The 13288-nt window shown below is 46.7% G+C and overlaps 1 protein-coding gene across 3 annotated transcripts in view; it reads right to left on the reverse strand.

The window, feature by feature from the left end:
- Positions 1-13288, reverse strand: part of GTF3C1 (general transcription factor IIIC subunit 1) — a 489121-nt gene that overhangs the window by 367012 nt on the left and 108821 nt on the right. For all 3 annotated transcript variants that reach the window (XM_063934225.1, XM_063934223.1, XM_063934224.1), the window contains one exon: positions 10206-10363. In XM_063934225.1, the coding sequence (XP_063790295.1) occupies positions 10206-10363 (158 nt within the window). The remainder of the gene's footprint in view (positions 1-10205; positions 10364-13288) is intronic.

Below are 13288 nucleotides of genomic sequence, written 5' to 3' on the forward strand. Positions count from 1 at the left end.
ACCCATCTATACCCCATGGTACTAATGTGGACCCCAGCATCTTCTAGGAGTTAAGAGAAATACCTATATTATCTAATAACCCTGACGCACGGAGCCCCCTCAAGTTACAGGAGTAGAGATCACCCAGCAGCTATATTCACTTACACAGTCACATGTACAATGCAGGAATTATGACAAACAATAAAACTGCACTGGACTAGCAATACTATTACTGACTAAGGCTATGTATATAAACAGATATATCAATGCACTTGTTCTTAACTAACACTGTCTAAACAACATGTAAAATACTTCAGTGTCCTGTAAATGCACAGCACTTATGATGCAGGCGGCTTTACAGAGGAGGCAACACCCAGCAGCCCCAGAATCAGCACAGCTGTGTATAATGGCGTCTAAACGCTGACAGGGAGGGAGGGAGCGAGAGAGAGAGAGAGAGAGAGAGAGAGAGAGAGAGAGAGAGAGAGAGAGAGAGAGAGAGAGAGAGATGCAGCTCCAGGGTGGGAACATTTACTCTAAATGGCGTCATGGGGCTGCTGGGGGAGGGGCTACAGGCCAGAGCCTTATCCCCTTGCTGGACTTCACCACCGGGTGCTGCGGGCCTTAATAAAATGGATTATAGCCTTATCCGACCTGTGCCCTTGCCTTGGTGGTCTAGTGGGGTCCCTGTACGGCCACAGTGTCCACGCCAGCGCGCGTGGCCTGCCTCCTAATGGGCGCTCTGGATTGCGATTTCCAGCGGGTCCCACCTGGGGGACCCTCTTACCTCTCCCTGAGTGCGGCCACACGATCCCGGAGAACTTCGGTTAGCGTGTGTGCCCTGGGTGAAGAACCGGAGCCTCCGTTGTAAGTACCCGTAAACCAGGGATGCGGGAGTATACAGCGCTGCTGGGGGAGGTGATGGAGCTGCAGCAGGAGATATCAGAATGATATCTAGCACTAGAGTGCCTCTGCTGCAGCCCTTGAAGTCTTCTATCTTCTTTAAAATAGCTCTTCTTAGGGCTGCTGGAGCAGGCCTGCCTGTTCGCTGCCTGCACTGCAGGCACCAACTTACAAACTGAGCTCCTGTGCACAGAGGCGGGGTTATAGAGGAGGCAGCGCCGAGCATCTTGGGAACAGTCAAAGCTTTTAGCCTGTTGGTGCCTCGGATCAAGATCCTACTCTACACCCCAATGTTATTCCCTGTGGAATACCAGTGTACCCCGCTGCAGAAAAGTACAATTAAAAAACAACAATACAATGGCCAAAAAAAATAAATTAAGGGAAAAACAAGCATAAACCCAAGACTAATAGGGAGGATATCATTCTTTGAAATACCCCATGAAACCTGGAATTTTATATTTCAATTAAAAATATAAACAAACAAACAACAACAACAACAACAACAACAACAACAACAACAACAACATATACAGGTTGAGTATCCCTTATCCAAATTGCTTGGGACCAGAAGTACTTTGGAAATCGGATTTTTCCGTATTTTGGAATAATTGCATACCAAAATGAGATATCAAGGCGATGGGGCCTAAGTCTAAGCACACAATGCATTTATGTTTCATATACACCTTATACACACAGCCTGAAGGTCATTCTAGCATATCATTTTAATAACTTTGTGCATTAAACAAAGTGTGTGTACATTCACCCAATTCATTTATGTTTCAGATATACCTTATACACACTGCCTGGAGGTCATTTAATAAAATATGTTTAATAACTTTGTGTATTAAACAAAGTTTCTGTATATTGAGCCATCAGAAACAAAGGTTTCACTATCTCAGTCTCACTCAAAAAATTCTGTATTTCGGAATATTCCGTATTTCGGAATATTTGGATATGGGATACTGAACCTGTATATATAAGATAACTAAAAATCACAGCAGTAGTAGACTACATGAATAAGACCCTCATACGGTCAGAAAATAGGATTTTAATACCTACCGGTAAATCCTTTTCTCCTAGTCCGGTGAGGATGCTGGGGACTCCAAAACGACCATGGGGTATAGACGGGATCCGCAGGAGACATGGGCACACTAAAAAGACTTTAACTGGGTGTGAACTGGCTCCTCCCTCTATGCCCCTCCCCCAGACCTCAGTTATAGGAACTGTGCCCAGGCGAGACGGACATCTCGAGGAAAGGATTTTTGTGAAACTAAGGGCGAGAAACATACCAGCCCACACCACAAACATACCTTACAACTGGATCAGCAGGAAACCAGATAACAGTATGAACTAACAACAGCAACAAGCTGAATATAACTGATACACAAACCTTGTGTAAACGAAAATAAGCAGTATCAATACAACTGCAAGTAACAGTCCGCACTGGGATGGGCGTACAGCATCCTCTATTGACTAGGAGAAAAGGATTTACCGGTAGGTATTAAAATCCTATTTTCTCTTACGTCCTAGAGGATGCTGGGGACTCCAAAAGGACCATGGGGTCTATACCAAAGCTTCAGACCGGGCGGGAGAGTGCGGACGACTCTACAGCACCGATTGAGCAAACATGAGGTCCTCATCAGCCAGGGTATCAAACTTGTAGAACCTAGCAAAAGTGTTTGAAGCCGACCATGTAGCTGCTCGGCAAAGTTGAAATGCCGAGACCCCTCGGCCAGCCGCCCAAGACGAGCCCACCTTCCTGGTAGAATGGGCCTTTACCGACTTCGGCAACGGTAGCCCAGCTGAAGAATGAGCGTGCTGAATCGTATTACAAATCCAGCGTGCGATAGTCTGCTTAGAAGCAGGATTTCCAATCTTGTTGGAAGCATACAGGACAAACAGAGGCTCTGTTTTCCTAGTAAGAGCCGTTCTGGCGACATAAATTTTCAAAGCTCTGACAACATCAAGCGATTTTGGGACTGCCACAGCATCCGTAGCCACAGGTACCACAATAAGTTGATTTATGTGAAACGAAGAAACCACCTTCGGCAGAAATTGTGGATGAGTCCTCAATTCCGCTCTATCCACATGAAAAATCAAATATGGGCTCTTGTGAGACAAAGCCGCCAATTCTGACACTCGTCTGGCAGACGCCAAAGCTAAAAGCATGACCACTTTCCAAGTGAGAAACTTTAACTCAACCTTACGCAAAGGTTCAAACCAGTGAGACATTAGAAACTGCAACACCACTTCAAGATCCCACGGTGCCACGGGTGGCACAAATGGAGGATGGATATGCAGCACTCCCTTCACGCAAGTTTGAACTTCAGGAAGGCCGGCCAATTCTTTTTGAAAGAAAATAGATAAAGCCGAAATCTGCACTTTGATGGAACCCAATTTCAGGCCTGCATCACCGTATTTGGAGAAAGTATGTGTCGTGGTGTGAAACCAAAGCAGCTCCTGTGGAGGAGTTTCACTTGGGTCATTTCCTCCATTTTTTGCAGGCAGGCATGGGCCTGCAAAAAATGGAGGAAACGACCCAAGTGAAACTCCTCCACAGGAGCTGCTTGGTTTCACACCACGACACATACTTTCTCCAAATACGGTGATAATGTTTCGCCGTGACCACCTTCCTAGCCTTAAGGAGAGTGGGGATGACCTCCCCGGTAATACCCTTCCGAGCTAGGATTTGGCGTTCAACTTCCACGATGTAAAACGCAGCCGCTGTAAGTCCAGAAACACGCAGGGCCCCTGCATTAACAGGTCCTCTCTTAGAGGAAGCGGCCAGGGATCTTCCACTAGTAATTCCTGAAGATCCGGATACCAGGCCCTCCGTGGCCAATCTGGAGCGACGAGTATAGCCTGAACCCTTGTTCGTCTTATGATCCTCAACACCTTTGGAATGAGAGGAAGCGGAGGGAACACATACACCGACTGAAGCACCCACGGAATTACCAGGGCGTCCACCGCCCAGGCTTGGGGGTCCCTCGACCTGGAACAATACTTCGGAAGCTTCTTGTTGAGGCGAGATGCCATCATGTCTATCAGAGGAATTCCTCAACTCCTTGTCACTTCTGCAAGTACCTCTTGATGAAGAGCCCACTCTCCTGGATGGACATCGTGTCTGCTGAGGAAGTCTGCTTTCCAGTTGTCCACGCCCGGGAGGAAGACTGCTGACAGAGCGTTCACGTGCTGTTCCGCCCAGTGGAGAATTCTTGTGGCTTCCGCCATTGCCGCCTTGCTCCTTGTTTCGCCTTGGCGGTTTACGTACGCCACCGCTGTTATGTTGTCCGACTGTATCAGGACAGGGAGACCCTGAAGAAGGTTCTTCGCTTGCAGGAGGTCGTTGTAAATGGCTCTTAACTCGAGAACATTTATGTGGAGACAAGAATCCTGGCTTGACCATTTTCCCTGGAAACTTCTTCCCTGCGTGACTGCGCCCCAGCCTCGGAGACTTGCATCTGTGGTCAGCAGGACCCAGTCCTGGATTCCGAATCGGCGTCCCTCTAGAAGGTGAGAGCCTTGCAGCCACCACAGGAGAGAAATCCTGGCCCTGGAAGATAGACTTATTTTCCGGTGCATGTGCGGGTGAGACCCGGACCATTTGTTCAGCAGATCCCACTGAAAGACCCGGGCATGAAACCTGCCAAACGGAATGGCTTCGTAAGCCGCAACAATCTTCCCTAGCACTCGAGTGCATTGATGAATCGACACTCTTGCGGTCTCAGAAGCTCCTTGACCATGGTCTGTATTTCCAGAGCTTTGTACTCCGGAAGAAACACTCTCTGTAGCTCCGTGTCTAGGATCATGCCCAGGAAGGGCAGCAGAGTTGTCGGAATCAACTGAGACTTTGGCAAATTTAGAATCCAACCGTGATGTCGCAGAACCGACAGGGAGAGTTCCACATTTCTTAGCAATTGTTCTTTTGATCTCGCCTTTATCAGGAGATCGTCCAAGTACGGGATAATTGTGACCCCTTGCTTGCGAAGGAGTACCATCATTTCTGCCATAACCTTGGTGAAAACCCTCGGGGCCGTGGAAAGCCCAAACGGCAACGTCAGAAATTGGTAGTGACAATCCTGCAACGCAAATCTCAGGAAGGCCTGATGTGGAGGATATATCGGGATGTGTAAGTAGGCATCCTTTATGTCGACTGACGCCATAAAATCCCTCCCTTCTAAACTGGAAATCACAGCACGACGAGATTCCATCTTGAACTTGAAAGTTTTCAAGTATGGATTGAGGGATTTTAGGTTCAGAATCGGTCTGACCGAGCCGTCCGGCTTCGGGACCACAAAGAGGCTCAAATAGAACGGCACAACGAACCTCTGTTGATACCAAAAAAAGACACCAAATGTATGCACTCCTGTCCCCACCTAATGGCCCTCATTCAGAGTTATTCGCTCGCAATCCGCTTTTCGCAGCAGTGCACACGCTAAGCCGCCGCCCTCTGGGAGTGAATCTTAGCTTAGCATATTTGCGAACGAAAGATTCGCAATATTGCGAAAAGATTTTTCTGTGCAGTTTCTGAGTAGCTCGAGACTTACTCTTCCAGTGCGATCAGTATAGTGCTCGTCGTTCCTGGTTTGACGTCACAAACACACCCAGCGTTCGCCCAGACACTCCCCGGTTTCTCCAGCCACTCCCGCGTTTTTCCCAGAAACGGCAGCGTTTCTTCACACACACCCAGAAAACGGCCAGTTTCCGCCCTGAAACACCCACTTCCTGTCAATCACACTCCGATCACCAGAACGAAGAAAAAACCTTGTAATGCCGTGAGTAAAATACCAAACTTCTTAGCAAATTTACTTGGCGCAGCCGCAGTGCGAACATTGCGCATGCGCAGTTATCGGAAAATCGCTGCAATGCGAAAAAAATTAACGAGCGAACAACTCGGAATGAGGGCCAATGTGCGAACAAGTGTGCACACTCCCAAGCGCTGGTAATAATCGAGAAATGGAAATTAAATGATGGTACAGGCTGCTGCCCCAACTTATAAGGATAAGTGTATTCCTTATATTACCTAGAACCACTACTTTGCCTAGGAGTAAACTCCTGTCTGCACCAATCAATGGAGACCACATAAATATATTAATAATAAAATTTCATATGGTTTATTTATTTAAAAACTCAAATATCACATATATATGCTGCAGCATAAAAAGTATTCAATCAAAAACCATGATTAGATGACATCAGATCAATTCATATGCTTACATATTCCCCCAATCTACAATCCATGATTAATATAAGCCATAAAACAATCAATAAAAAACTTTATATATGGATATTTCTTACTAATGTCCACTGAACTGTATATATAGAGTGGTATGGGCTGATCTTCAAACACTAGGTGTTCATGTATCCCCAAAATTGCTTAAGGTCTTTTTTAGGAATGTGTGCACACACTGATTTATATAATTAAATATTGCCATGCATATTTGCCATTCATATCACCTCCAGCTGGTTTCAAATTTTATGTTGATCCATGATTCCACTCCCTCTGCTGGTGCTTGTTCCGTTTAATGCAGATTATCTGGAGTATGACATATTTTCACAGGCATCCAAAGTGCTCCGGCTCCCTCCGCTGGTAGTTAGCCGCAATTGCAGGTACACTGACGATTATGCCGTGGATCTGTGCTGGATTCCAAATCGCAATGAATGGAGATGATACAGCCTAACTCAGTCACCTCAAAAACGCGTTTCTCCGCCTTCTACCACATCAGCAGCTTCCTCAGTTCTACCAGCGGAGGGAGCCGGAGCACTGTGGATGCCTGTGATAAGATTTCATACTCCAGATAGTCTGCATTAAACAGAACAAGCACCAGCAGAGGGAGTGGAGTCATGGATCAACATAAAATTTGAAACCAGCTGGAGGTGATATGAATGGCAAATATGCATGGCAATATTTAATTATATAAATCAGTGTGTGCACACATTCCTAAAAAAGACCTTAAGCAATTTTGGGGACACATGAACACCTAGTGTTTGAAGATCAGCCCATACCACTCTATATATACAGTTCAGTGGACATTAATAAGAAATATCCATATATAAAGTTTTTTATTGATTGTTTTATGGCTTATATTAATCATGGATTGTAGATTGGGGGAATATGTAAGCATATGAATTGATCTGATGTTCATCTAATCATGGTTTTTGATTGAATACTTTTTATGCTGCAGCATATATATGTGATATTTGAGTTTTTAAATAAATAGACCATATGAAATTTTATTATTAATATATTTATGTGGTCTCCATTGATTGGTGCAGACAGCACCCCTCTTTATTTGCAAGGAGTTTACTCCTAGGCAAAGTAGTGACCCTCTGTTGACACAGCTTTTGTAGCGCAGCATTTACCACGACTCTTTCCGGAAGAGAAACTGGAAGGGCCGACTTGAAAAAGCGGCGGGGGGGCGCATCTCCTGAAACTCCAGTTTGTACCCTTGGGACACTATGTCTAAAACCCAAGGATCCAGGGCCAATTGAAACCAGACCTGACTGAAGAATCGGAGACGGCACCCCACCGGCAAGGACTCCCGCAGGGGAGCCCCAGCGTCATGTGGTGGACTTGGTAGAGGCGGGGGAGGACTTTTGGTCCTGGGCGCATGACACTGCAGGCGACCTCTTTCCCCTTCCTCTGCCCTTTGAAGTGAGGAAGGACGAACCCTTACCTCTTTTGTATTTATTAGGCCGAAAGGACTGCATCTGCTGATGGGGCGCCTATTTCAGTTGTGTGGGAACATAAGGAAGAAAAGAGGACTTACCCGCAGTAGCGGTAGACACTAGGTCAGCAAGGCCGTCACCAAACAAGACACTACCTTTAAAAGGGGAGAGCTTCCATATTTTTGTTGGAGTCGGCATCAGCATTCCATTGATGAATCCACAACGCCCTCCTGGCCGAGACCGCCATGGCATTGGCTCTGGATCCCAAGAGGCCAACATCCCTCGCCGCATCCTTTAGGTAATCGGCAGCGTCCTTGATATAACCAAGAGTCAAAAGAATGTTATCCTTATCAAGGGTATCCATATCAGAAACCAAATTATCAGCCCACTTAGCAATAGCACTACTCACCCATACCAACGCCACAGCAGGTCTGAGCAATGCACCAGTATTAACGAAAATGGCCTTCAATGTCGTCTCCAGCTTGCGATCTGCCGGATCCTTGAGAGCAGCCGTGTCAGGGGACGGAAGCGCCACCTTCTTGGACAATCGGGATAGAGCCTTGTAGACATCGGTAGACTACTCCCATTTCTCCCTGTCATCAGAGGGGAAAGGATATGCCATAAAAATTCTCTTGGGAATCAGCCACCTCTTGTCCGGCGACTCCCAAGCCTTTTCACAAAGAGCATTAATTTCATGAGAGGGGGGAAACTTCACCTCCGGCTTTTTCCCTTTAAATTAACAAACCCTTGTATCTGGAACAGGAGGTTCCTCAGAAATATGTAAAACATCTTTAATAGCCACAATCATGTACTGAATACTCCTAACTACCCTTGGGTGTAAAGTAGCCTCATTGAAATCAACAACGGAATCAGAGTTCGTGTCGGTATCTGTATCTACCATCTGGGTAAATGAACGTTTCTGTGACCGGTCTGTACCTGAGACAAAGCGTCCTCCATGGATTTCCTCCATGTTTGTGTCTGAGAATCAGATTTATCCAGCCTTTTAGACAGTAAAGTCACATTTGCATTCAGTGTACTCAACATATTCACCCAATCAGCAGTCGGCTGTGCCGACAGAGTCATTCCCAAATCCTTTTCTGCGCCCCCAGTAACTTCCTCCGGGGAGGAACCCTCAGACATGTCGACACGTAGTACCGACACACCTACACTCACACTGGCCAAATCAAGGGGACAGACCCACAGGGAAGCCCGGAGAGATAAACACAGAGGGAGTATGCCAGCTCACACCCCAGCGCCCATATACTACAAAGCAAGAAAATATGTTGTTAGCGCTGCCATATAATAGTCAAAAAGCACCAAATAGCATGTGCCCCCCGTTTTGCTCCCTTTTACTTGGAAGGAGCTTGGAGGTCCGGGCCATCATCTCTGCAGCGGCTGTGGAGAGAGAAAATGGCGCTGGCGAGCTGTGCGGCTAAGCCCCGCCCCTTCCTAGCGCTTTAGCCCCGCTAAAATTTGAAAATGTTATCCTGGGCACCGAATATGCCTTCTGCCAGCTAAATCTGACACCAGTAACTGCTGCCCAGGGCGCTCCCCCCCCAGCGCCCTGCACCCTGTAAGTGCCGTTGGTGAAGTGTGTGGGAGCCTGCGCTGTACCGTTACTGAAGTCTTCTGCCGTCTGACGTCTTCTGATCTTCTAATACTCACCCGGCTTCTTTCTTCTGTGAGGGGGGTGACTGCGCGGCTCCGGGAACAAGCAGCTAGGCGAACCAAGTGATCGAACCCTCTAGAGTTAATGGTGTCCAGTAGCCTAAGAAGCAGAGCCCTTAACTAAGAAGTTGGTCTGACTTCTCTCCCCCCAGTCCCTCGATGCAGGGAGCCTGTAGCCAGCAGGTCTTCCTGAAAATAAAAAACCTAATAAAGTCTTTTCGAGAGAAACTCAGTAGAGCTCCCCTAGTGTGTGTCCAGTCACTCCTGGGCACAGAATCTAACTGAGGTCTGGGGGAGGGGAATAGAGGGAGGAGCCAGTTCACACCCAGTTAAAGTCTTTTTAGTGTGCCCATGTCTCCTGCGGATCCCGTCTAAACCCCATGGTCCTTTTGGAGTCCCCAGCATCCTCTAGGACGTAAGAGAAATGTTATATACCAATAAAAGAAAAACATTTTAACCAATAAATATATTTTAGTCTTCCATTCATGACTTTATTTAGGGTATGCTTTTTCCAAAATAACACAGAATTTTCATCTATAAAATATAAGGTAATAACTTGTCTGGCTAGTTTTTCAATATAGGAAGGATATACTTTGGACAGTTTCTATATGAACTTTAAATTTGAGTCCCAAACTCTTCTCAGTGAATGCTCCTGGCAATAGGTGAGGGATGCCAGCTATAAATTAATCTGGATGGCATCGCCCTTAGGCATAACTGAAAGAATGTGAAACCTGGTACCAAGTATAAATATGCAATCAGACCAAGTTGAAAAATAAAATAAAAATGTGCACAGTGTGAAATAATGTTCTCATTCTCTGAGTGGCCTTATTTCTTTTCGTCAGGATGCCATGTCCTATGGTACTGACTGTGCACCAGTCAGTGATGCTTGCATTCTCCTAGACTTAAAATCATGCTGCTCAATATGTCAGACTGCCAATCTAGGTTCCCACTGTCAATAGTTCATACTCAAATAGTTCATACTCACGTACCAAGATCTCTTCCACCACAGAAACATCATCTTCATCACCAGACAATGTGGAGAGATTTGATTCTAGATGGAAACTGTCCATACTACAGTCATTTTCTGACACAGACACTTTATCAGCATCTATGGACAAAGCTCGTTTCTTGTGAAGACGGGATCGTCCTACAATGATGAAAATAGGATTTTAATACCTACCGGTAAATCCTTTTCTCTCAGTCCGTAGAGGATGCTGGGGATGCTTCAAGAACCATGGGGTATAGACGGGATCCGCAGGAGACATGGGCACACTATAAGACTTTGAATGGGTGTGAACTGGCTCCTCCCTCTATGCCCCTCCTCCAGACTCCAGTTTAAGTAACTGTGCCCAGGGAGACAGACATTTCGAGGAAAGAATTTATTGTTAAACCACGGTGAGCATCTTACCAGTTCACACCTGAGTATGCCGCAGAACGTGGCATTCAATAGAACACCAGCCGACGGCATGAAGAATATGCAGCAATATGTGACATAAAGCGCAACACAACCTGTGTGTAAACACAACCAATAACAGCCTAACACATGCCACGGCATGAATAACGTCAGCAACAGGCTGACTTAAACGCAACACACCATGTGTGTAACCATACCCAATAACTGCAGATACAGTACGCACTGGGACGGGCGCCCAGCATCCTCTACGGACTAAGAGAAAAGGATTTACCGGTAGGTATTAAAATCCTATTTTCTCATACGTCCTAGAGGATGCTGGGGATGCTTTAAGAACCATGGGGTTTATACCAAAACTCTAGAACGGTCGGGAGAGTGCGGATGACGCTGCAGCACCTATTGACTCAACAAGAGGTCCTAATCAGCCAGGGTATCAAACTTGTAAAACTTCGCAAAGGTGTTTGAACCCGACCAAGTAACTGCTCGGCAAAGCCGTAATGCCAAGACCCCTCGGGCAGCTGCCCAGGATCAGCCCACCTTTCTGGTAGAATGGGCCTTCACCGATTTCGGTAACGGCAATCCAGACGTAGAATGAGCTTGCCGAATCGTATTACAAATCCAGCGTGCAATAGTCTGCTTGGAAGCAGGAGCCCCAATCTTGTTGGGATCATACAAGACAAACAGAGCCTCATTGTCCTAATCTGAGCCGTTCTGGCAACATTGAGACAAAACCGTTGATTCAGACACCCGCCTTGCGGATGCCAAGGCCAACAGCATGACCACTTTCCAAGTGAGGAATTTGCGCTTAACCTTATGTAAAGGTTCAAACCAATGAGACTGCAGGAACTGCAACACCACGTTAAGATCCCATGGTGCCACTGGGGGCACAAAGGGAGGTTGGATGTGCAGCACTCCTTTCACGAAGGTCTGAACTTTTGGAAGGGAGGCCAATTCTTTCTGAAAGAACATTGACAAGGCCGAAATTTGTACTTTAATGGAGCCTAACTTTAGGCCCGCATCCACACCTGCTTGCAAAAAATGGAGAAAACGCCCCAGCTGAAATTCTTCTGTAGGAGGCTTCTTGGATTCACACCAAGACACATATTTTCTCCAAATACGGTGATAATGCCTCGCCGTTACTTCTTTTCTAGCCTGAAGTAGTGTGGGAATTACTTCACTGGGAATACCCTTTTCAGCCTAGGATTTGGCGTGCAACCGCCATGCCGTCAAAACGCAGCCGCGGTAAGTCTTGATACACGCACGGTCCTTGCTGTAACAGGTCCTCTCGTAGAGGAAGAGGCCAGGGATCTCCTATGAGTAATTCCTGAAGATCCGGATACCAGGCCCTCCTTGGCCAGTCTGGAATAATGAGTATTGCTTGAACCCTTGTTCTTCTTATGATATTTATCATCTTTGGAATGAGTGGAAGTGGAGGGAACACATAGCCCGACTGAAACACCCACGGTGTCACTAGGGCGTCCACTGCTATTGCTTGAGGGTCCCTCGACCTGGAACAATATCTCTGAAGTTTCTCGTTGAGGTGAGACGCCATCATGTCTATTTGAGGAATTCTCCAATGACTTGTCACTTCTGCAAAGACCTCTTGAGGAAGACCCCACTCTCCTGGATGGAGATCGTGTCTGCTGAGGAAGTCTGCTTCCCAGTTGTCCACGCCTGGAATGAAGACTGCTGACAGAGCGCTTGCATGTCTTTCTGCCTAGCGAAGAACTTTTGTGGCCTCCGCCATTGCCGCTCTGCTCTTTGTTCCGCCCTGGCGGTTTATGTACGCCACTGCTGTTATGTTGTCCAACTGAATCAAGACGGGCAGACCCCGAAGAAGATGTTCCGCTTGCAGAAGGCCGTTGTAAATAGCCCTTAATACCAGAATGTTTATGTGCAGACAAGCCTCCTGGCTTGACCATTTTTCCTGGAAATTTTCCCCCTGTATGACTGCTCCCCAGCCTCGGAGATTTGCATCTGTGGTCACCAGGATCCAATCTTGGATCCCGAACCTTCGTCACTCTAGGAGGCGAGAACTGTGCAGCCACCACAGGAGAGAGATTCTGGTCCTGGAAGATAGGATTATTTTCCAGTGCATGTGCAGGTGAGACCCGGACCACATGTCCAACTGGTCCCGCTAAAACCACTCAGGCATTTAACCTGCTCACTGAATGGCCTTGTAGGCCGCAACCATCTTTTTCATCAACGGAATGTATTGATGGATTGACACTGCTGCAGATATGACCCGACTCTGGATCCTCAGAGCTTTTTCCACTGGAAGAAACACTCTCAACAGTTCTGTATCTAACATTATTCCCAACGCCGACAACAGCGTCGTTGGGGTCAACAGTGATTCTGGCAAGTTCAGGAGCCAACCACTTTGTTGAAGAACTGTCAGGGAGAATGCAACGTTTTGCACCACTTGGTTTCTTGACCTTGCCGTAATCAGGAGAGCGTCCTAGTAGAGAATAATAATGACTCTTTTACTATTGAAGGAAAACCATCATACCGCCATCACTCCGGTGAATTGGTAATGACAATCCTGAATAGCAAACCCAGGTAAGCCTAATGCGGAAGAAACCGTAATTAGACCCCCTTCCTCCTTTTTCAAATTGAAGATCCCTGCCCTGAGAGATTCCATCTTGTAGTTCAACTTCTTAA

This window comes from Pseudophryne corroboree, chromosome 7 (assembly GCF_028390025.1).
Source record: "Pseudophryne corroboree isolate aPseCor3 chromosome 7, aPseCor3.hap2, whole genome shotgun sequence".
NCBI lineage: Eukaryota > Metazoa > Chordata > Amphibia > Anura > Myobatrachidae > Pseudophryne > Pseudophryne corroboree.